The 25,418-nt window shown below is 41.7% G+C and overlaps 1 protein-coding gene across 3 annotated transcripts in view; it reads left to right on the top strand.

The window, feature by feature from the left end:
• Nucleotides 1-25,418, top strand: part of MGAM (maltase-glucoamylase) — a 136,725-nt gene that overhangs the window by 93,301 nt on the left and 18,006 nt on the right. For all 3 annotated transcript variants that reach the window (XM_072762837.1, XM_025982204.2, XM_072762836.1), the window contains 19 exons: nt 573-657; nt 1,447-1,503; nt 2,039-2,163; nt 4,921-5,009; nt 5,690-5,739; nt 6,306-6,473; nt 9,421-9,573; nt 10,180-10,380; nt 12,222-12,376; nt 13,339-13,507; nt 13,772-13,868; nt 14,926-15,038; nt 15,902-16,027; nt 17,013-17,141; nt 18,725-18,835; nt 19,144-19,206; nt 22,711-22,845; nt 23,524-23,611; nt 25,039-25,177. In XM_072762837.1, the coding sequence (XP_072618938.1) occupies nt 573-657; nt 1,447-1,503; nt 2,039-2,163; nt 4,921-5,009; nt 5,690-5,739; nt 6,306-6,473; nt 9,421-9,573; nt 10,180-10,380; nt 12,222-12,376; nt 13,339-13,507; nt 13,772-13,868; nt 14,926-15,038; nt 15,902-16,027; nt 17,013-17,141; nt 18,725-18,835; nt 19,144-19,206; nt 22,711-22,845; nt 23,524-23,611; nt 25,039-25,177 (2,253 nt within the window). The remainder of the gene's footprint in view (nt 1-572; nt 658-1,446; nt 1,504-2,038; nt 2,164-4,920; nt 5,010-5,689; nt 5,740-6,305; nt 6,474-9,420; nt 9,574-10,179; nt 10,381-12,221; nt 12,377-13,338; nt 13,508-13,771; nt 13,869-14,925; nt 15,039-15,901; nt 16,028-17,012; nt 17,142-18,724; nt 18,836-19,143; nt 19,207-22,710; nt 22,846-23,523; nt 23,612-25,038; nt 25,178-25,418) is intronic.

Genomic DNA, 25,418 nt, shown 5'->3' with positions numbered 1-25,418 from the left:
GACATAGGCAGAGGGAGAAGCAGGCTCCATGCACCGGGAGCCTGACGTGGGATTCGATCCCGGGTCTCCAGAATTGCACCCTGGGCCAGAGGCAGGCGCTAAACTACTGCGCCACCCAGGGGTCCCACATTCATTATTTTTGAGTCACTTTTTACCATCTCCTGGAATTTTCTGTTAAAAGGCAGATACCCTAAAAAGGTAGAACTTTAAATTATCTGCTAATTGTGATCGTACCCCGTTCCTTCTTGATAGTCAACTGAAGTTGTAAGATGCATTGCTTATTTTACTTATTTTATTTAAAGGGGGATGTGGTGAATAGACTTGCAGTCTGGACCCTGCCTTGCATATGTCCTGGAATAGGCACCTGTGTCCAACCAGGGAGAAGAAAAGGAGAGTGCATGGGTTGGGGAAAGTGAATCTGTCTGCCAGAGCACAAGGCAGGGGCTGAGTGGGTGTCCCAGAATAATGTGAGGGGTTACCGCAGGCAGGCACCCTGCATATTTTGGACAGTTGTGGGGAGGGTTATTAGGAAGCATTGGCCCAGATCTCAGTGAACGTCTCTTGATCTCCAGGTTCTATGGGGATAGCAGTACGTGGGATGTACACCAACAGTTTTTATGGGGACCCGGCCTCCTCATCACTCCAGTTCTGGATGAGGTAAGTGTCCCACAGAAGCACCTGGATGGTCTCTGCTTCTGTTCTTGCTACCCTCCAAACTTTTCTCTTCCTGGAACCATTTATCTTCTCTTTATTCCAAGTCTGATTGCAGTCCCTATGGCTGAGTCGGCCTTGAAGACAGTGTGCTGAGGTTTGGTGAAGTTGGAGATGTGTTCCTTACATATCTTTTTTTCTATATGAGTCTTTTTCCTCGATCAAGTTCCCAGTCACTGGAGAAGCATCTAATGGTGGCTCTGGGGCTGGAAATGGTCCTATTTGTCATCAGATTTTCATAGCAGATCCTACTTGCTCCTTGAGGTAGAGGCAGAATGGAGCAGGGGTCCAGCACTGTCTGTAAAGTTGGGTGGACTCAGGGTGTGATTGCTGCCTCGGCCTCACTTAGTACCATGTGCCCTGGGGTGAGTTCCTCAGCTGGAAAGGTGAGATCATGAGAGTACCTGCCACTGGGGACAGTTGGATTACATGAGTTCATGTAAAGCTTGAATTTTTACCACAACTTATTTTATTTTATTATTTATTTTTGCCACAACATATATTTAAATATTATTATTCCTAATGTGGTTCCCCTGGGATTTTTTCTTTCGGTTGCCAAGTTATTGCTTCTACTATTCCTATCGGAAGAAAGACACAATTTGTTAACAGAGAAAAGAAAGGATGTTTATGCTCTCTCAGTATATGGTTAAGAAGCTCCATTGGGAATGCTAAGAAATCCATTTTATTTCCTTCAGAAGCTGTGCCACAAGGAATGATATTTTCTTTTAATTTCAGGGTGCAGAGAAAGTGATGGCTTATATACCCGATGCCGTCTGGTACGATTATGAGACTGTAAGTAGCTTTGACTTTTCTTAAACTCCTCAAGACCACAGCTGCATAGACAAGATGCCTCCCTGGAGAGAGGAACATCTATCAGTACCCCAAGGACTATTTTTGTACTGTTTTCTATAATTTCATAGCACAGTTGATAAAGTGAGCCTAAATCACTTAATGTCAGTCATGAAGAGATCTGAAAAAAAAAACCCACTTTTATATGTTTTATTTAACAGTAAGATAAGAGCAAATATTGGAGAGTTCAGTGGAGGGTTCAGTGTGGTCAGGTGTCAGCTAACTTGTTTAAAACTACCCATTCATCCAATATATGTCAGATAGCCTCAGCGTGACATAAATGCTCCCCCAAATGCCCAAGTGATGGCAAAACCTGTTGTTCTTAATTTGTTTCCTTCCTCTCGTTTGATTGCCTGACTAGACAGTAGGTCAGCCAGGTGGAAAAAAAAAGAGAGCTGTAGATAACTCAGCACATGGGTAAGAGGGGGTTGTGAATGTGCCATCCTGCCAAGGTGCTTGACATGTGTGCCTGCATCAGGGGGCCCGAGCAAGATGGAGGAAGCAAAGAGTGGAGATGGGACTTCCTGCAGACAAAATTGGACTTCACCTTCGCGGAGGCCACATCTTTCCCACACAACAGCCAGCCACCACCACGGTGGCCAGGTAGAGCATGGTTGGAGTTTCCTTTAAGGGGGAGGCTGCTGACGAAGCTGGTCATTTCCGTTCCCATCTGTGTAGAAGATGCTGAAGCTTTCTGTGGCATGTGGGGGCGGGGAGGGGGGGACTGGGGTGTGTGTGTCCATCATACTCAGTCCCTTACGTTTCTCTCAGCCTCTTTGGAGGAGGTTGGGATTTACAAGATGGATTTTGAAAGAACTTAATCCCTATCCTTCCTTAAACCTCCTGCATTTTTCCTCAGAACACACTGACCGCTGGGGTGGTCATCCTTCCTGGTTTCCCCAGGACCGGTTCAAATTTAGCACCAAAAGTTTCATGTCTTGGTAAACCTTTCAGTTCCAGGGAAATGGGGTCTGTTGATTACTCTACCTGCTTGGTAACCCATTATGCTATGCTCTTGACCCATTCCTTCTCATTTCCATTCCTCTATAATTTCAATTTCCCATTCCTTTCTTCCCACTGAGCCACTTCTTTTCCTGTGATGCAGAACAGGGTACAAAATTTACTTGTTCACTTCAAGTCTATCTCATATCACTGATTTCTCCTTTATGACTCATTGATTCTGAAATTCTAGATTCCATCTGTACTAATGATGTACACATTTATATATGTCTCAAAGTATTATTTGTCTTTAATAGACTGGGAGGTTAGAAATCTTTCTTTTCTTTTCAACTTTCCTTACCACCTAAATTTTTCTAGCTGCAGACTTTTATTTTAAACTGCAGACTTGTTATGATAATGAGGCCAAATACTTTCACATCTCATACCAAATGGTTTCTTTTTATCTTATTGTTCAGCTTCAGGCTATTCTGCATACTGATACCAAAATTATCTTTCTAGAATGAAGTTTTTTTTTTTTTTCTTGTTGCTTCCCTGCATGAAGTCCAAATTCTTTCATTAGCAGGGTATTCCAGGCCAATCACATCTGAATACACACCTGTAGACCAGCCATGCCCAAAAGCTTGCTATTCCCAGGCATACCTATTAAATAAATAGAGCATTTGGGCTTCTGCACTTATGATCCTCTCCAGCATCCTTTGCCTGGTGTGTTCTTCTTAGACATTCTCCAAATTTAAGATTTCATCTGCAAGAAATCTTCCTCAATTCTTCCAGCAGAGGGCCTGCTGCCACTACAAACTTTTTAAATACTTTTTCTCTTTGGTATACTGTTAAATTATTTTTTGCTCCCTAGCGGATTTTTTTTTCTTTCCTTCTCAATATTTTTAAGTATTTCAAACATAGTTACTTTATGCCTTGTATTTGAAAATTCTATTATCTAAAATCCTTTGGAGAATCCAAATTATTGTTCATTGTTTTTGCAAACTTTCTTTCATGCTGGCTTATTACGTTGTGTGCTTAGTCATTTTTCCCCCCAAATGTAGTGATCTAAAGGGTCCAAATGTGGGGTCTTATTATGCCAGAGAGATCTTGCCTTTTTACTTGGTTGCAAGTCAGGATTGCTATCATCTTGAAGGCAGTTTAAGCAACCTTTAAGGATCATGTGTTGGGTGCATCTTTCAGGGTGCCTGGTATCCCCCAAAATATTTGGTCAGCCACACTGCTGGAACTGCCATTCTGGACTCCCATATAAGTCTTTTGACTTGTGTGTCCCTCTACTTCCTGTCTTGATTATGTGGTGAATATGTTCAGTCCTTCTTACAATATTTAAGGCCATCAACAGGGCTATGATCTATTTGTCTTTATATCTCTTAGACTTGCTGACAAATAAAGCTACTTAATACATATGTGTTAAGAAAAAGCAGGTGATTTGATTGATAATGGAACCTGACTTCATAGGGCACACTGGAGGGCTGACCAGGGAAAGAATATAAAATGTGAGGCCAGGGAGGGACCAATGGGAGCAGGAAGCTGGGAAGTAGTCAAGGGAGTGGTGACACAAGGAGGGCTTCCACATGAAATGGCTCTTTTTCCCTCTTTCTCAATGCCCATCTACCTCATTGCCTTTTTAAGTCATGTTTTGTGTTTCATATTTTAAATTATAAAGCAGAAAACTCGAATGTTTTATTTTCCTCTCCAAATGAACTAATTATAAATAATAAAATTAGAAAAGTTGCCTTAAATAGATGGACTTTATTGTATTTTATTGCCGTCTGAGTCAAAATGGTTCTTTGGCAGGAAAACAAAAATTTATTCCCCCAACCATAGTTCATGTTTCCCTTGTATGAACTCCAAAATTAGGCTGAGACAATTATTGTCTAGAATTTCTTTCTCTTCTAATAGTCTGCATTCTAAATAATAGTTGCATCAGCAAGTTTTATAGTAGCAATCACAGTGATGCTGGCACTTAAATTCTTGCTTTCTACATAGATGTTTATTGCTAATGTTCACAGTATTTCTGTCTCCTGTGATGTTACTGATTCTAGAGAAAGATGCGCCTGCTGATTTTGCTTTTGTGCCTGGAGAAAAGCGAGCCATCTGCTATAACCTGTCCTTTGAAATCTGATGGCGGGAGCCCCTGGGTGGTATAGTCAGTTAAGCATACAACTCTTGGTTTAGGCTCGGGTTGTGATCTCAGGGTTGTGGGATATAGCCCCATGTCAGGCCAGTGCTCTCTCACTCCCTCTACCACTCCTGCACGTGTGTTTTCTCTCTTTCTCTTAAACTGGTTTCGGTTGGTGCATAAATGAAAAAAGAGAAAAGGAAAGAAATCTGATGGCAACATTCCCAGCTCTTTCGGCAAAGTTCTTTGAGTCTTAAGTCCCTAAATCTTGTTTCCCACAGTCGCCGGAACCCCCTTGGTCTTATCATTGCCCTGGATGAAAACAAAGAAGCAAAAGGCGAACTTTTCTGGGATGATGGGGAAACTAAAGGTGAGCACTGTTACAACAACCTGCATCTGTGAGTTGTTCCCACTGGTCATTCGGGGGGGGGGGGGGGGGGGAGAAATCTCACCAGGCACAGCAATGCTAATCACTCAGAGGAGAATTTTAGTTTGGGTTGCACTGTTCACTGCTAGTGGTAGATGGACCTCAGATGGAAGGAAAACATGTTTCTACTTCTTAGAATGCTCTCATCAAACAAGCAATATGTATAGGCTCTCATTTTATTGTCAACAGGCATCTGAAAGAGTTGTTTTCAAGACTATTCCTGCCATTAACTGTAGATCTCTTCCCCTAAAATACTTCTGCACAAATGTTGATGATAAGAAACACATACCCATGCCAGTGAGGCAGAGTGAGAGTATATTCTTCTCATGTGCCTGTATCCGGTCATGCTTCTTCACACATTTTTCTGGCTCCAATATATTAACAACTCTTGTGGCTCAAGCTTAGGGGATAGATTCACTTGAGGCATCTGCCTTGGAAGCTCTTGGAAGGGAATCTTTTCAAGGGTAAGGTAGGAAGGAAGAGGGAAAAAACAGTGGCCTGGCCTTGGACACCTGTCTATAATCTTGTCATTCTCAAGATGTAGCTTTCGATACAGCCGAGGGGTCATCTGTTCTTCTGTGGTGGGCAAGCCAGAGGTTGATTTACCTTCCTTGCACTTTCAGATACTGTGACCAATCAAGTTTATCTCTTATGTGAGTTTTCTGTCACCCAAGTAAGTAGCACATTTTAATGAATCTTAGGTGTGGGCTTTTGTCTGACAGCTCATGTGTGTTTGTGTACATGTGTAATTATATGTGTAGTTTCACATGCCTTTATGACTGTAGATGAGTCCATTTCCTTTTTTGTGAAGGTAAAAGAACTTTATTTTTTATTATTATTTGCTTTTATTTTAATTCCAGTTAGTTAACATTCAGTATTATGTTAGTTTCAGGTGTACAATATAATGATTCAGCATATCTATGTATCACCTGGTGCTTAGATGGGCACATTTCAATTTATGACTTAACTCTCAATAATTGAATCATCCATGTTAATAAAAAGAGGCAATGATATGGATAAATCAAAGTAGCCAGCCTTTTAAAATGCAGTTTAAAAATTCCTCTGTGTGTATTTCTCTCTTTTTTGTTCAGAGGAGTATTAAAATAAATTTGTACTCCTTGAGCACATGTTATTTGAGACAGTTAAGAGGCATTCAAAGAAGTTTTGAGTATATGGTCTAGGATAGAACATTTGAGGGACTTGGCCACCAATCAGCAGACCTTTGTGTTTGTTTTGCAGAACCGCTTGGATGTGAAGATTTTGCAGTCAACTTACAAAGACCCCAATAATTTAGTATTTAAAGAGATTAAAATTCTTGGGACCCAGGAACCTACCAATGTTATAGTGAAACACAATGGTATCCCAAGTCAAACTTCTCCTAATGTCACTTATGATTCTAACCTACAGGTAAAAATTCATTTTGTTGAGATAGTTTATCAAGAATTCATAGCTTATGGTGTTCCTTCTTGCCAAAGTTGTATGGGTTCCTGAAGAACCAGGACACACTCTGAGGTCTGGGGTGGGGAAGTCAGAGGGTTAGGAGAGGAAAAAAAAGCAAGGGGTAAGCTAGAGCTAGAAGGGAGCAGGGAGCTGCTGAGAAACTGGAATAAGATAAAATGGTCTTTTCATCCATATTCCCTTATTTGCCCATCAGTCTTTTGTTCTCTCTGATGGAGACAGAAGAAGAGCAAAGTGAGGAGTGTGGGGGACAGGATTAGAGGGAAAGTGGGTCTGAAAGCTGCTGGCTGAAGCTAGAAAGGCAAAGTGGGAGTTGAGATCACCATTAATTAAAAATTTGAAGTGCATTTTTTTTTACTGTGCTCAGATATATGGAATTTCTCTCCAACATATACATTTTAAAGAAATATTTCAAGTCAAAGAATCTGACCAGCTTAGCTAATGGCTACTTATTTGGTTAGATAAGGATAAAAAATAATTTTTCATCAGTTGTAATGAGACTTGATGCTCCTGAGCAGGTTGTAATCTGTTCACTTGGTATCTTAGTGTTATGAAAAATCCTTTCCCCCATCCTCCTCACTCCAGGCCCTCCAGATGATCTGGGACTGGGAGGTCCTGGGTCAGCATGTTTGTGAGAGATCTTCCCCATTTGGAGAAAATAAGTAAATCTGGCATTCTCCCATAATGATGTATTGATGACATTGGCATTTTGCCTTCCAGTGTAGGTTGAGGATGCGTACATTATAAAGTTAGAAATAAAGTACAGTTGACCTTTGAACAACATGGGGGACACTGACCTCCCCCCCATGCCATCAAAAATTCATAACTAACTTTTGACTCCGAATCTTAAGAACTTGTTTTGATCAAAAAGCCTTATGGGTAAACTGTCGCTTAACACATCATCTGAATTTGTACATCATCTGAATTCTACACTGTATTCTTACAGTAAAGCCAGTGAGAGAAAAGAAAATGTTATTAAGAGAATCATTAGGAAGAGAAAATACATTTGCAGTTCTGTAGTGTATTTATTGAAAAAAAAAAAAGAACGATGCATGTAAGTGGACCCACGCAGTTCAAACCTGGGTTATTCAAAGGACAACTGCACTATATGGTTAGTTATGGCAAAGTGCGAGCCATTTGAAATGTGCACATACCAAAACAAGCTCAATAAAGACCTGCTAAGTAAATTAATTAATGTAAGAGCAAAGGAACTGTCGGTGCTTGAATTTGGGTGGTGGAGAGATACAATTTATATATGTGACACTACTGGGAAGGGGACAGGCAATCCAAAGCAAGAGAGGAAATGTTAACTTACGTTATACCAGATTTAATGTTCAAAGCCTCATGGAGTAGCTGAGCAAAGCCATTGGAAAAATCAGGGTTTAAGCTGGACTTTGAATGAGGGTGTATCAGACAGATTCAGCCACAAGTGATAGGAAACTGGATCTTTGGATAGCAAAATGGATCTTTGAACAAATTGGGATTCTCTTCTTCATGCAATAACAAGTTTAGAAAGTGGTGAGTTACTGGTCTTTGTTCAGTCGCTCGAGGTTGTCAGGGTTGGTTGGAAGTGACTGCTTAGTACCAGCTGTTGTGGCCCTATTACTGCAAAATGAAAGAAGAGTCAGGAAGGAAAAGGTGCAGAGAAGGGGCAGGCCCTTAAATGAAGAAGGAGACTCTGAGCCAACAACTCCTAGTGGACTTGTACTTGCCCATTTATGGCCACAGCTATGTTATGTGGATTAAAAATTTAGTTCTTAATCATGAACTTTAATATTCTAAGCTGAAATAGTGAGTCCGAAAAGAACTTTTATATAAGGCAGGTAACTAGCAGTGTATTCCGCAAAAGGGCACCATTTTCCTAGGAAGAGCATTGGTCTCTTTCAAAATAAGCCAATCGAAGGATTGAGATCAGCCTTACATTAGTCTGCAAGGATTATATAATGAGAAGAGGTCGGGGATCAGTGTGGACAAATAAGTTGTCATCAGATTTTGGATGGTCTTAGCTGCCAAAGTGAGAAAGATCTGATTCTCAAAGTGTGTCCTATAGATCCTTGAATCAAGGCTGTGCCATTGTCAAAGCATTGCTCTGGGGAGTGGGATTTGTGAATTTAGACTGAGAAGAGCCTGGAAAAAGGGTGATTATCCTTAGAGTGTGATTTTGTAATTCTGGGCAAATGGGGACCTTCACTACGGAAATTGCTAATTAAAGAAGAGATATAAATACACAGAAAATATTAAATATTTGAATTAGTGGGACTCAAAGAGGCAAGGTTTCAGGTTTTGAGGCTTTGGTCATGGAGAAATAAAGAGGTTGGGACGTTAGAAATGGAAGGAAAGGTAATGATTTTGCCAACTCCCCACTTTTGCAGTTGATGAAACTGAGACCCAAAGATCTGAAATGGTTTGACTAAATTTTCCTAGCAGATGGAGATGAGAGCTCAAGCCACACAATTGTTACTCCTGTTTTCTTGCCACTGTTCCAGACCAAGGCAGGACACCCGGGGTTAAAAATGGAGGGCAAGAACATAAGGTCGATTTTTGGATGGCCCCGTGAGCTCATGTGTGTTATGCTACAAGGGGAAACACAGAAGGCCTTTCGACCAGATAAGGAAGAGGAAGGGGTATCAGGGAAGGAAAGAAAACGGGTGATCACGGAAGATTTTATTTGGCCTAATTCTCTTCCAAACGTGGTGTACAAGATTCTGATAGTTGGGACATTTGCACTCTTCCCCCTCCCTCCATGTGGCTCCCTTCTTAGAAGCTCCAGTGTGGTGTCATTTGGATTGTTGAGAGCCTAGTCTGGTTTCTATTTTCTCTCCTAAAAGAGGTTTCAAATCTTACAAGGCCTTTGTCCTCAGGATAAATTTCCTTGTCACTTGCCCATCCTACACAGGTTGCTCTTATCACAGAAATTGATCTTATCCTCGGAGAAGCATACGTGGTGGAGTGGGACCTGAAGATAAGGGATGAAGAGAAAATAGACTGTTTTCCTGATGAGAGCGGTGCTTCTGCAGCAAACTGTACTGCCCGTGGCTGTGCCTGGGAGGTAACCATGCTGACTGCACTAAAATGCATTGAAATCCTTGGGCAGCCCGGGTGGCTCAGTGGTTTAGTGCTGCCTTCAGCCCAAGGCCTGATCCTAGAGACCTGGGATCGAGTCCCATGTCAGGCTCCCTGCATGGAGCCTGCTTCTCCCTCTGCCTGTGTCTGTCTGTCTCTCTCTCTCTCTCTCAATCCGCGTCTCTCATGAAGAAATAAAATCTTAGAAAAATAAATCCTTGACACTCAACCTGCAGTTTCATGAGTATAGCACGAGTATCTGTGTCACTACTTAAAAACCCATAGACAGCAAGGACTTCCAAAGGAACCTGAGTTTGTATCTGGATATAAAGAATAGGTAGGGACAGGAGTGGGAGGGGTTTTTTGTTTTGTTTTGTTTTGTTTTGTTTTGTTTTTTTGTTTTTGTTTTTGTTTTTGTTTTTACAAATACTTCGTAAGGAGATCAGGAATTTAAACTTATGTCACTATCAAAGAATATATAAGAAAATGAGTGATGGTCTGGCTTTACTCCCTATAAATGGCCTTTTCTAGCCCCTTTATATTTGATAATTCTAGGACCACATGTAGAGGTAACCTTTGCTTTCCTTTTCAGGCATCCAGTTCTCCTGGAGTCCCATTCTGTTATTTTGTCAATGATCTGTACTCTGTCGGCGATATTCAGTATGACTCACATGGAGCCACTGCTACCATCTCCTTAAAATCTTCTGTCTATGCCTCTGCTCTGCCCTCAGTGCCCGTGACCTCTCTCCGCCTGCGTGTGACCTACCATAAGAATGACATGCTACAGTTTAAGGTATATGTTTGCAGCACACATATGTATCAAGTACCGACTGGGCACTTGGCAGTTCCATTACTTTTTGCTAGTCGAGGTCACAGAACCCTAAAATAAGTGTGCTCCTCTGAGCTCCCCGTGCTGCAATATACTAGATTATTTTGCTGAGAACACTGAGAAACCATTGATGGACCAGTGCTGCCTGTTCTGATGTGCATTCTGAAAAGATCACTGTGTCTATTGTGAGGAAAATGGTTGGGAGGATAAGAGTGAAAAAGGAGAGGCCACCCAGGAGGCTACTGGTTAGGTTGTCCATGTGAGTGACCGAGTGTAGACCAAAGATAAGGAAGGAGAACGATGGTGGACATCTTGTTGGATCACAGGATCCAGTGATGACTGCAAGTAGGCAATGAAGGAGAGGGAGGGATCAAGAATGATTGCCATGTTTCTGGCATATGTCTATATATGGATGGTGGTGACATTACTTGTAATGGGAACACTGGAAAGATTTGGGCTTGGGCAAAATAAGATGATGAATTCAGTTTGGAAGGCTGAGTTTGGGATATTTGAGAAATAGCCATGAGAATGTAGTGATCTTGGCTTTTTTCCTGTGATTTAATTAAGCTAAGGATCAGTGGCAGGCTGTTCTTATGTCTATTTCTCTACTACTTGTAAGTTTCTCAAAGATGGGTATTTGTCCATTCATCTTTGTGTTTCTGAAATCTGACACAGAGCCTGGTAAATAGTTAGCACTCAGATGTTTCCTGAGAGTAAATGAAAGACATCGAGCACTGCCCAAAGTTTCCTAACGACCTGCTATCAACCTGGACTAGGAGTCCTTTTACATCTTCTAGCGCAGGGAAGATGCTCTTTGATATTTCTGTCCTCACCTTAGGACTGGCCTGTGGTAGGCACCTAGTTTTGAACAAATGAATTTACTTGCATTTCCTGCTTTAACCCTTTCCTGTCCTACCTCCTGATCACACAGTAGCTCTCCCCCCCAGCATTTGCCTCTTTCTGACCCAGCTTTATTTTATTTATTTATTTATTTATTTATTTATTTATTTATTTATTTATTTATTTTTTCTCTGACCCAGCTTTAATACTTTCGGCCTTTGCCTTTGTTTCACTACCAGGAATGACTTTATCTCCTTGCTGTGCTTGGTTAACAGCTGCAAAGGTTTTAACACTCAGCCTGTAATTTTCACATGATATCATGTCAGTCTTCCAGAAACTGTGTTGGGCATTTTCTTTTCTGTAATCTCACAACACTCTCACGTAGCTCTACAGGAGCACGTATCAGCCCAGGTGCTGTGGATCCCTCTTTTACGTCCGGTTAGCATGTGAATTTCTTAAAAATAGTAATTGTGTCTTGTCTGGCTTAGTGTGTCTAGTGTCTGTAGTACAGTATAGTAGAGTACATATTTTGTGAATCTACTTAGATCCCATTTTTAGGAAGGACATCTGTGGTAATTTTAATCAAAATAGAGTTCATGTTTTTTGATGGGTTTTTTTTCAATTCAGAGAAGCTTTCAGATAATCACATATATCCACACACAAAGCAATAAATACTATATATGTACCAAGCTGATTTTAGACTGATTTTCCAAGATATCACCAATGTCGAAGGGAATGTGTTACTGTAATAGGGGCCTTAAAAATGAGATATGACAGATTCAGATCAAAATGTTAATTCTAACATTGTTCTTTGATATAGTAAATAAATCCCTGGTGTCATGAGTTTAATGAAAGGAGAGAAATAATAGAATTCAGACTCCATGTCAAAGATACCAAGTTTCTGCTAAGGATATAGGTTTCGAGAGTACTATATTTTCCTAATTTTCTTCCCACTCTCACCCTAGATTTATGATCCCAATAATAATCGGTATGAAGTCCCAGTACCTCTCAACATACCCAGGGTTCCATCCAGCACCTCTGAGAGTCAACTCTATGACGTCCTCATTAAGAAGAATCCATTTGGAATAGAAATTCGCCGGAAGAGTACGGGCACTGTGATGTAGGTGGCTCCTGGTCTGACTTGGGATTGATAGTTACCTATACATTCACTGCCAAGTCCATTGTCCTTGGAGATATCCTGGCTCAAAGCATCACACTATCCATTTCCAGGTTTATGAATATGTTATTCCCTTTGGACTAAAGATTTCTCAATCTTTAGCCCCCTGGCAATAATTACTGAGGCATTTACATGTACTAGGGATTCATTCAACCAATGTTTACAGGGTGGTTAGGTTATATTTTCTCTATATTAGGTGGTTCTAGAAGATAAAGTCTCTCTTCTCATGACAAAAATTAATGCTAGATAACAAAGACAAGTTAAAATATAAATAAGAAAGTTTAGGTAGCGACAACTGCTATGTAGGAAAAAGAACAGGGTAATCAGAGTTATAGGGAGTTTACTGCTTTTGATACTGTGATCAGAGTAGGTGTCTCAGAGAAGGTGACATTTGAAATAGGACTTGGATGAGAAGGATACACCCCTGTGGAGATCTGGAGGAAGGGGAAGAACATTCTAGACAGATGGAATAAGAAGTGCACAGGCCATGAAACAGGAGCACACTTGCCATATTGAAGGGGGAAATATCCACCACTGGAGCACATTGTAGTTGGATTGCTCTGGATGTTAAGTAGCAAATGGGCTGTAGAGAGCAAGAGTGGACTGCCAGGCTAGTGTCGGGTGGTAGCACCCAAGACGGTGAAAAGTGATTGGATTTGGCATCCTGAAGAGAAAACTGAAGAAAGGCAGTGAGAGAGGAAAACAGGAGAATGAAGGCTGGCTCCTGGGCTGGTAGCAGGTGCACCTAAGATTATTTTAATTGAATAGACTTTGTGTCTGTTTGGAAGATTAACAGGCTCTGGGTGGAAGAGGGAATCGAGAGTTCTGTTGTCCTTGAAAGGTCAGGTACTTGAAGCCAACAGGTTAGCTCATTTCTTTTCCAAATACTCTCTTTTGTGTTGCAGTTGGGACTCTCAGCTCCTTGGCTTTACCTTCAATGACATGTTCATCCGTATCTCCACTCGCCTTCCCTCCCAGTACCTCTATGGCTTTGGGGAAACTGAGCACACAGCCTTTCGGAGAGACTTGAACTGGCACACATGGGGGATGTTCTCCAGGGACCAACCTCCGGGGGTAAGGGCAGAGCATCTGGGATCTGTGTCTCCCTCTCTCTACATGCTGTGTATACTTCATGCGTCATCTTCTCAGACTCACCTTAGATGGGCACGTTCGGCACTTAGGCAAGTGGGCCAGTGTTTACGCTCCCTTGATTTTCACATACCTAAAGTTCATTGTAGAGAAGACAAAATGTACCTTGTCAGTCATTTTTTGTGGAGTTTTTTTCTCAGTCACAATGTGTTTTAACTTCTTACCACTTTTGCCCCATGACTCTTCCAGTACAAGAAGAATTCCTATGGTGTCCACCCCTACTACATGGCACTGGAGGAGGATGGTAGTGCCCATGGGGTGTTACTGCTCAACAGCAATGCCATGGGTAAGATGATGCCAACATCTCCCCTTATTTTTGTGAACCAGTCATTCGTGAGTAATGTTACAATGAATTTGAAACTGCTTCCCCCTGGAGTCAAAATTATCATCTTGGGGACAGTGTTTTTGTTTTAATTTTTATTTTCTGGGTAGACTTTCTATTTATTTCAGTTCAGTAGCATGTGGTAATGAGAGTTAACTCTTATTTGGCAAAAATGTAAGAAGGGATAGAAAGACCAAGTGAGTCTGAAATATCCTGGAGGTCAGCCGGTAGGAGCCATCTTTTTAATTTGAGTTAGTGGTGAAGCTATGGATAAGAGTGCTCACTCTGGGGGTATGAGAGTGTGAAAAAAATTTATATGGTTTATTGGAAAGAGGGTGGAAAATCAGGAGGTGTGGGGGAAAGCATGCACGTAAAAACTGGTCAAATCAGAGTCAGGTATATTCCCGACTTAATAGTTTTATATGAATGTCAGTTTCCTGGTTTTGACAATGTACAATGGTTATATAAGATGTCATTGAGGGAAGCTGAGTGAAGTATACAGAGGACCACCAGTACTATTTTTGCAACTTCTTATAAATCTTACAGTATTCTAAGATAAAAGTTATAATAATTTTAAAAGAACAGAATGACAAAACATATTATAAAATAATAATAAGCCCAATGGCTTATTATTCTAAGATTTCTAAGATATTCTAAGAATTCTAAGATATTCTAAGATATTCTAAGTATTCTAAGATAAAAGTTATAATTTTTCTATTCTAGGTATTCTAGATTCTAAGTATAAAAGAGTATTCTAAGATAAAAGTTATAATAATTTTAAAAGAACAGAATGACAAAACATATTATAAAATAATAATAAGCCCAATGGCAAACAAATCCAGGGGTTAGCACCCTGTAGACTTTCACTCAACTTCTTCAATTCTATGTAGGTATGGTAAAAATTCTTTCTCTTAATACTGTATAATACAGAGGCATAAGGAGAAGGCAAAGGGAAGAATTTCAGGGATTATTCCTCACCTTGAATGTTTCCAGCTTGATTGATATTTTCCTATATTTTCAGATGTGACATTCCAGCCCCTGCCTGCCTTGACATACCGCACCATAGGAGGAATTCTGGACTTTTATGTGTTCTTGGGGCCAACTCCAGAGCTTGTCACTCAGCAGTATACTGAGGTAGGAGGGAATTAAACTGATTATCAAGTATTCATCCAGTGCATTCCGAGTTTCCAAATCCACATTTATTAGTGTAACTCTCAGTTGATACCTGGAATTGTTGACACTTTTGGAAGATAGACTATAAAATGATGAACAAAATATATATCCCAATAACCATTAAGTTTGCAGCCTCTCAAAGATTGCAGAGCAGTAGTGGTGCCGGTGGTGGTGTTGGCAGTGGCAATGGTGGTGGTGGAGGTGGTAGTGGTGATGGGATTATAGTAATGGTGGAGGTGATAGTGGTGATGGAAGTGGTGGTGGAGGTGGTGGTCATGTGATAATGGTGATGGTACTGTTAGTAATGGTGGTCACAGTGGTCATGGCAGTCACTTTGGCAGCAGCAACAAGCACATATACAATTTACTGTGTGTCACTGATTGTTTTATGTATATTAACTCATTCAGTCCTCACAAAAACACTATGAAGCAAACACTATTATTATCCCCAGTTTACAAGTGAAGGAACTGATGAACAAGAGGTTTTTAACTTTTGCACAGGGCTGCTTAGCCAGCAGGGATTGGAGCCTGGATGGTAAGCCAGGCATTTTTGCCTCTAGATTCTGAGTTCTGAACCAGTAAGCTAGACTGTCTCTAAGAATCAGGATAAAATCAGATTTTCCAAAATTCTTGGGGAAGAAGGTCAGATCTAGCAGAAAGATTTCTCCAAGATATCCCAGGGGCTCTGTATCCTCTCTGTTTCTCTCCATTTTTGAATTTGTTGATTATCTAACTTGGGCCACGGGAAAAAATATTCTTAATTTGTTGACAATTTCAATCCAGATTCTCCTTTTTAAGAATTAAATTTTCTGTCTATTTTTGTAGATGATCGGTCGGCCAGTGATGGTTCCTTACTGGTCCTTGGGGTTTCAGCTGTGTCGCTATGGCTACCAGAACGACTCTGAGATTGCCAGCCTGTATGATGAGATGGTGGCTGCCCAGATCCCTTATGTACGTTTTCCGTATGTGGTGGTTTGGCTCTGGGACCTCGTGGCCAACACTAGTGGTTTCTGTGTCTGGATTAGCTTGACTTGGGTGGAGGAGGGTGTTCCTACAACTACACAACTTTAAAAGACTTGGTCAAAAGCATCTTTGGTATCTTAAGGACAAAAGGTTGCCCAGGCGGTAGTTTTGCTTAATTAAAAAGAAAATGACCCCAATTCAGTCAGATCACAGTAGGTGCAGATATAACCTCAGTTCCAATGCTTTGCTGGTACGACAGTGTTCCCTCGACTTTGAGCTAAAGTTGAAGAGAGGGATCTTGGGGTACCTATTTCCTGATAAAATACATACAGAAACAAGTTCTGTTCTTCACTTGAGGGCTAGAGGGGTCCAAGAATCAGAGAACTGATCCCATAAACTTCTTACATATTTAATTTTATTCTATTTATTTTTCTATTTCTTACAATTATTGCTATCCATTGTAAGCATAGTATGCCATATTTCATTTTTAGTAAGAAAGCTGTGTCTGATAACCCCCAGGATTGGATATTCTAAAGCAACTACAGGAGCCTTTTTTTTTTAAAAAGGTAGATTTACCATCCATCCAATTGTATCAGTGCTGGGGAGTTTATATTATGTTCTTTTCTCTGAAAGTGAACCATTGATCCTAGGAGCAGCCTCTTGGGGGGTAGGTAACCACAATCACTCACACTGGCCACTCACAAGGCACTTTCTCATCTGCTCTCTTCATTTATCCTTGCAATACCTTGCCACATAGGCATCATCCTATTTTTGCTAATTTAGCGTTTTTTTGGTTCTATTTTATGTTTGAAAATTTGAAAATTTCCCAGGATCTAATACCTGATACCTGGGATTAGAAAAAGTCAAAAGGAAGCCATCTGAAATTCACCATTGGTTAGTTGAGGTTTGTTCTCACCTGGAACCTGGCCTTTTACAAGCAGGAGCCACTCACTGCCCCCGTGTGCTCCCCCAGGATGTGCAGTACTCCGACATCGACTACATGGAGCGGCAGCTGGACTTCACCCTCAGCCCCAAGTTCGCAGGATTTCCAGCTCTGATTACTCGCATGAAGGCCAACGGAATGCGGGTCATCCTCATTCTGGTTAGTCCCTCTGCGAATGGGTGACAGTTGTTGGGGAGACTGAATGGGCTTTGGTGGAGAAAGCTTTCTTTTTTTTCTTCCTTTTTTTTCTTTTTCTTCTTCTTTTTTAACAGTAAATGGACCTTTATTTAAAGACATTAACCCACAAGGGGAAAAAAAAATGGAAGTGACAAAAATGGCAACCAAATTTAGAAGCTGAATGTCTGATGAATGTTGAATGAGTTAACAGACCTGAGAAAAGTCAATTTTAAAGTAGCACCGAGGAAGGCTGGAAAGCATCCCACTTTATGTTGCACATCCCCTCTAAGGCTCAGATATTAATGAAAAGTGAAAGGAAGGATGAGGTGGGGCTGAAAAGAGAGGACAGTTATACTTTCTTGCCCCCCGAAAGATTGAAGTTTCATTCTTGCAGAGAATCAGAGTATCTCTGGACTGGGGAACACCTAAGCACAGCTGTGTGTGGCAATGCTGATCTGAAAATCACTGAGAACTTTCAGTTACTCCTCTTCTGCCTTTAACTTCTCCCAGAAGACACTGGAAGTAGGCAAGATATAGGAAGTAATCTTTGAAGAATGAGACCAGTGAGAGAAAAGACCTAAGGTATTAGCATCAAAGATTCCCAAGAAAATGGTGTGGCTATCCACACTAGAATAAAAACCGCATTTGACAAGCCTCACACACATACTGAAATTTCAGTCATTTATAGTGTTTTTTCATACTTACGAGAAGATGGCGAAGGCATTTGAGGACCAAAACATTATAAATTATGGAACATCAACAAACTTAAAAAGCAGGTTAGGGGAAGTAGAATTTATCTAGGGAGAACATTTCAAGAAACTATTAGAGTATCCTCAAAAAGATAAGGTATTACTTTCATGAATTAGAAAATAATAGAACAGAACAGATGGAAAACTCAATGAAAAGAAGATAAAATAGAAGCATTCTCTCAAAAAGTAAAGCAAAAAGATAAAGAAAATTGGAAAGAAACGAAAGTAGGAGGCCCAATATCCAAATAATAGATATTTTAGAATGAGCAAAGAGAGAAAATAGAGGGGAAAAATTCATCAAGTAAATCACTAAATAGCATTTTTCCAGAACTGAATGATGGGTTTTTAGGGTTTATTATTATTATTTTATTTAAATTCAATTTGCCAATATATAGGAGATGGTGAAAGGGACTATAAGGGAAAGGAGGGGAACTGAGTGGGAAAAATTAGAGAGGGAGACAAACTATGAGAGACTCCTAACAAAGGGTTGCTGAAGGGGAGGTGAGCGAGGGGATGGAATAGCTGGGTGACTGGAACTGAGGAGGGCACTTGATGGGATGAGCACCGGGTGTTATGCTATATGCTGGCAAATTGAATTTAAATTAAAAAAAAATAGAAAGCTTTCTATTGTATTTCCTTCTGTGTTACGAGTGGAGAAGTTGAGGTTCAGTAAGAAAGATGTATTTCCCAGGATTCACACAAGCACTGTGGTTTGCGAGGAAGCTGGTGCCTTCTTTTTGGGAATTCTCTTTTTTTTTCTGTCCTGAGCTGTTCTCTGGTTTTGGACTTCTCCCCAGATCTGTGCTTTGGTTTCAGGACCCAGCCATTTCTGGTAATGAGACGCAGCCCTATCCTGCATTCACTCGGGGTGTGGAGGATGATGTCTTCATCAAAGCTCCAAATGGTGGAGGCATTGTCTGGGGGAAGGTACGGTGTGAGTGATGAGCCCCTAAACTCCAGCCTGGGGGCGGGGGTGTGTGTGTGGTTAGTGTGCATGTTGTTTTGGGACCTTTTCCATTTGGGTTCTGAGATCAGAAGTTCTCGTTCTGTCCATCAAAATTTGTCAACACGCTTAAGGAATGTCTAGGGAATGTGTAGATGTGTGTGCCTTGTGGGATCCACTTCCCTAGACCAAAACCAACTATTACCACCCACAACCATGGGTTATAGTTTCTTAGGAAGTTTGTAAGGTAAATTATCTAGGGCATTGCTTTTGAACAATTTTCTCTCCACAGGTGTGGCCTGATTTCCCTGATGTCGTCATAAACGCGTCCCTAGACTGGGATAGTCAAGTGGAGGTAAAGGGACCTTCGAGGATGTGGGTGAAGTGAGGGTGACTGTACTTGGGACAGTGGACATCCCTCAGCCATGGGTGTGGGCCTGGTGAGGAATGCACTGAGGGCTTGTGTCCTGTGTGTTCATCTGTGTGCCATCACTTTACATATAACATTTTACTCCCGACTGGGAGGCAGGGATTATTATCCTCAGCATAACCAGGATTCAGAGAGCTTAAATTACTGCTCTATGGGTTTGGGTGGCCCAGTGATGATTTCAAGTCAAAAACTGTCAGATTCCCAAGGCCCATGAAATTTCGACCTTCGAGAAATCCTATTTGCCCAGAATTCATGGGTTTATTGTTGTTTCTGTTGTTCCTGAGTATCCCAATTTTAAACACAGTCTCCACACCCTGTCTGTAGTGTGGGATCTTTTTCTCTGTACATCTGTTTTCCATGGATGGGCTTCTCCATCTTCACTCTTACAAATCCCCCAACCTGGGGCACCTGGGTGGCGCAGTCAGTAGCACTCAACTCTTTGATTTTGGCTCAGGTTGTGATCTCAGTGGTGTGAGGTCAAGCCCTGCACTGGGCTCTGTGCTCAGCATGGAGTCTACTTGAGATTCTCTCTCCCTCTCCTTCTGCCCCTCCTGCTTGTGTTCTCTCTTTCTCTCTCTCTCAAATAAAGAAATTTTAAAAAATAAAATAAAATAAAAATAAATTCCCCATCCTTCCTTGGGTTTCTCGACTTTGCTCTTACCTCCCAGTTTCCAGCTTTATGTTAAAACTGCTCTCTGTGGAGAACAAGTTCTTATTTGTAATGCATCGCATCTTAGATAAGGGTTCAAGGGGGAGGCCCTAGCTTCCTCTTTTGCTTCTCATGGGAAACTACTTGAAGTTGGCTGGTCCAGGTAAGCCACATGAACACAGGAGTCTTCCAGGCCAGAGAAGTTCAGGGTCTCCTTGACATTCATTCATTCATTCGTTTGTTCGTTCATTCATTCTTTTTTTTGGGGGGGGGTATTTTTCCCATAGCACAATTGAAATATAACTGACAAATCAAATTGTATATATTTAAGGTGTACAGTGTGGTGATTAATTACATATATATATCATGAAATGATTACCATAATCAGGTTAATTAACACATCTATCACCTCATATATTTGCCATTTGTCTGTGTGTCGTAAGAATGCTTAAGATCTACAGTCATAGCAACTTTTATATGTACAATACAGTATTTTTAACTGTAGTCACCGGGCTGTACATTAGATCTCCAGGACTTATGCATCTTAAAAATAAAAGCTTATATCCTTTGATCAGCATCTCCTCATTTCCCCCACCCCCTACCTCCTAGTAACCACCATGCTGCTGTTTCTATGAACTCAACCTTTTTTTTTTAAGATTCCAAATATAAGTGAGATCATATAGTATCTACTTTCTTCTGTATAGTTCTTTTTATTTAGCATAATATTCTCCAAGTTCATGTATGTTGTTGCAAATGGCAGGATTTCCTTCTTTCTCGTGGCTGAATAATATTTTATTGTATGTATGTATGCCATTTCTTCTTTGCCCTTTCATCCACTGATGGATGCTTAGGCTATTTCCACATCTTGGCTCTGGTAATAATGCTGCAATGAACGTGGGAGTACGTGTGTCTCTTTAAGATATCTATTGCATGAAAAAAAAAAAGATATTTATTTCATGTTATTCAGGATATATATCCAGAAGTGGGATTGCTAGATCACATGGTAATTCCACTTTTAATTTTTTGAGGAATGCCTATATTGTTTTCCATATGGTCGATGGGGATGGAGGTGATGATATCCAGGTCTGGCCTGGCCGAGGGTAGTATGAAATAGCAAACAAGCAAATAGCAGGCAGCCTGTGGAAAGCAGATTGCTGAGGCTGAAGCCCAGATTGAATTCAGTAGGCCTAGGGTTGGGCCTAAGAATTGCATTTTGGTAGCATGTGCACAGTGGGTTGTGATAAGCGATCCTATGGCTGGACATGCAAGTAGGAGCATCACTAGTTGAGACCCAGGAAAGTGGGGGCAAAAGTAACAAGGCAAGAGCTGAATACAGACAGGAGTGAGGCAGAGCCAGCACCTTGGAGAATGGCAAAGTGTGCATTTCATGGGTAAGAGCCATCAGAGTGCCTTTCAGTGAGGCTAATGAATTAGAGTTGGTCAGGAGTCTCATTTGTCCCCTATATGGGATTCAGTGGTGACTCAGGCATGGCTGGATTCGACTCTGTTTACCCTAATCCTCCATCTCCCTCCTCTATACCATGTTTCTAACCCTGCTGCAGCTAGAGCTGTCTTTCTAGTGAAAGATTCTATTCTTGGGGTTCCATGTCTCTACCTCTGTTCTCTAGCAAAAAGGCATCTCGGGATGCCTCCCTTTCAAGAGACTCTCAGGGATGTGGTTCACTCTCCTTCCCTTCTCTGCAAGCTGGATCTCTGCATCCAGTTGCATTTCTCTTTTCTTCTTTGTGTTCCTTTTTTGGCCTTCTATCTAGACCTATGGGTTCTTACTTGCCTTTTGTCTCTTGTGTATAAAAATGGGAGATTTCCTAAACCAAGTCCTCCTTCTGTTGTCCTTACTCCTCAGGAGCCTGTCCTCCCCAACCAGCAGTGTTACTTAGCTCTTTAACTCTTAAATCACAGTGAGGAGCACAGAGGAACCCACTTACTGGAACATACAAAGGTCCATAAAGTTCCAACACAAGCAACACGGGCTGTATAGAAATTTATGAATATCTGCTGCTGCTGCTCAGAGGTGTGAATTCACAATTATGCACCGAGCATTTATTTCATATGGGGTTTGAAGCTAAGCACTGTGGGGAAGTCCAAGGATCCACCAGCAGAGTATAAAAACAAGGTCCTTATTTTCAAAATCCTTATGATTTAGTTCAGCTTTGGATCCACTCTCCAGATTAAAATACAGATAGAGCTTTTATTACTTGAAGGAGATAAAGAGAAGGGGGCAGTGTTTAAAGCTTCCTCTTTAGCTCCTCCCAAGTGACCTGACACACAAGTGCAGTTTTCAAGTGATTTCCTTAACTATGGAAAACACAACGGTGCTGGTTAGACATCTCACCCCTGTCCTCCCTTCCCCAGGGGGAATGAGACCAGAGAGCCTGCTTGTTGCCTTCCAGCCTGCTGACAGTGCATCTGATGTCTTTCAAGCTGCAGTCCCTCCCTGGCTCCTACTTTGACTCTGAGTCAAGCTTAAGAAATTGTCAGCCAGAGCTTGAAAGTTAAGCATCAAGTGAGACAGTGAGTGCAGGGTGTTGGTTGCTACCACTCATGTTGACACAAAAAGGACAGTCCCCAGATACCTTCCAGATGCTAAGCAGGTGTCTAATGCATGCTAATGTCTCTTCTGTGCACTCGTTATATTTCACATAAGCCGCGAACGTTATTTTGGCTCTGTTTGGATTATCTATCGCCACACAGTACAGGTGTGTGCATGAATTATGATATAATTTGGGGGAGGACGCATAAACTGTATGTCATTTTTACAGCTGTACCGAGCTTATGTGGCCTTTCCTGACTTTTTCCGTAACTCCACTACCACATGGTGGAAGAGGGAGCTGCAAGAACTATACACCAACCCCCAGAATCCAGAGAGGAGCTTGAAGTTTGACGGCATGTGGATTGTAAGTGTGTGAGTTTGCATCTGTGCACATGTGGGTGGGCATGTTTTTATCTTTGTTGCTAAGCTTATGGATCATGACCTTTAATCAAGAGGGATGATAATCATCCAAGAAAGACTTTGGACGCATCAAATTGCAGTTCCTCCAATCAGAAGTGGAGCATCTCTGATATTCCTCATATCATATACCTTGCCCGAAGTTCCTGCTGTAAAATGTGAGGTGATTACTAGGAATTTCTTGGACTTGAGCCTTGCCTCATACCTTGAGGGAGATTTATTTTTTATTTTTAAATTTATTTATGATAGTCACAGAGAGAGAGAGAGAGAGAGGCAGAGAGGCAGAGACATAGGCAGAGAGAGAAGCAGGCTCCACGCACCGGGAGCCTGATATGGGATTCGATCCTGGGTCTCCAGGATCGCGCCCTGGGCCAAAGGCAGGCGCTAAACCGCTGCACCACCCAGGGATCCCGATTTTTTTTTTTTTTTAAATCCTCTAGCCAATCATTCTTGAGGGCTTCATTGATCTTTCTAGTCAGTTCTAGCTGGATCTGATGAGTCTCCCTGGGCTGATATCTACGGGATTGCTGGAGGGTGAATGATTTATTCACTGCTTCCTTGTCTCTGAGTTGGCAGGATGTAATGATTTGAAAAAGTAAGCTATATCTGTGTTTGACATTTCTAGGATATGAATGAGCCAGCAAGTTTTGTGAATGGAGCAGTTCCCCCAGGCTGCAGGGATGCCACTATGAACCACCCCCCCTATATGCCACGTAAGAGCCCTCGGTCTCCTTTTTTGGCAGAGCCATGGCTATGAGGAGTGACCTCAACAAGAACCCAGCAGCAGGGTTTATCCTGACTGCTCAGGGCATATCTTAACTGGCACTGTGGTTTTTAGGGGGAACAAAGACATACATGCGTCAAGTACTTTATTCAGTTGAGTGTGTATAAGTTACTGGCCCTGTTGGGTGAGTTTCTCAAATTTGTTCAGAAAACAAATGGGTGGGCTCAGTTGGTTAAGCATCTGCTTTCGGCTCAGATCATGATCTCAGGATCTTGGGATCGAGCCCTGCATGGGGCTCCCTGCTCAGTGGGGACTCTGCTTCTCCCTCTGTTTCTCCCTCTCCCTCTGCTTTTCCCTCTCTCTCTGCCACTCCCCCTCTCACTCGTGCTCTCTCTCATGCTTTCTCTCTACTCAAATAAATAAAATCTCAAAAAAAAAAAAACCCCACTTAATATCAGTTATGTCTCCAAAGGATTCTAGAACTAAGTTTCTTAATTCTTCAGGCCTCTGTGAATTCCTCCACAGGAATTTGTTAGGCCCCCAGTGGGTGGAAAGTAGTGGCTCCCCCTTATCATGAAGTCGATGGACTTTGGTGTTATACTTGTGTTCATATCTTGGTTCCAGAAATTATATTTACTATGAATTGTGTGACTTTTAACAGGTTACTTGATATTTCCAAATCTGTGTTTTAAATTGTGAAGGGAGGGGCACCTGGGTGGCTCAGTGGTTGAGCATCTGCTTTGGCTCGGGGCATGATCCCGGGGTCCCAGGTATCAAGTCCCACATGGGGCTCCCTGCATGGAGCCTGGTTCTCCCTCTGCCTGTCTCTGCCTCTGTGTCTCTCATGAATAAATAAATAAAATCTTAAAAAAAATTGTGAAGGGAGATAGTCCTCTTTTATAGAGTTATAGGAATTACATGAAATGACTTACAAGAAAAATGCTTAGACTGCATCCTGTCAAGTAATTAGTTGTTTCTTTTTTTTTTTTTTTTAAGATTTATTTATTCATTCATTCATGAGATACAGAGAGAGAGGCAGAGACATAGGCAGAGGGAGAAGCAGGCTCCCTGTGGGGAGCCCCATGTGCAACTCTATCCCAGATCCCAGAATCACATCCTGAGCCAAAGGCAGATGCTCAACCACTGAGCCACCCAGGTGTCTCAAGTAGTTAGGCATTTGACACCTGTGTTTTCCTCCCCCTGCCCCTGCTTTCTCCTGGAGAACCCTGTAGGGGACCTTATGTTGAAAGCACCTGTGGGTTCCATTGCAGCCCCAAGCCAAGCATGTTCCCATGCCCCTGAGGAGAAGAGGAACCCATGCACGGGTCTTAAGATCTAGCGTCCAATTCCTTAAAGAGGGGTCAGGAGTAAACAGGAGCAGACATGGCATTTATATCACTAGATCTTTCTCCTCAGATTTGGAGTCCAGGGAAAAAGGCCTGAGCAGCAAGACCCTGTGCATGGAGAGCGAGCAGGTCCTGCCAGATGGCTCACGGGTGCGGCACTATGATGTTCACAGCCTGTATGGATGGGCCCAGACCAGACCCACCTACGAGTGAGTCATGCTCTCCCTTCTCTGGTCCACATGACCTGCAGGGACAGCCAATGACTGAGGAAGTTACCCTGCATTTCCTTTCATGCCCCATCTCAAGGGTTAAGAACATATTAATTACAAATGTGTCACAATGCTTATTTTTTTTTAAAGATTTTATTTACTTATTTACTTATTTAGAGACAGCATGAGCAGGGGCAGGAGCAGAGGAGGAGGGAGAGGGGGAGAATCTCAAACAGACTCT

Source organism: Vulpes vulpes, chromosome 7 (genome assembly GCF_048418805.1).
Source record: "Vulpes vulpes isolate BD-2025 chromosome 7, VulVul3, whole genome shotgun sequence".
Lineage (NCBI taxonomy): Eukaryota > Metazoa > Chordata > Mammalia > Carnivora > Canidae > Vulpes > Vulpes vulpes.
This window is presented reverse-complemented; position numbering and strand designations above follow the sequence as displayed.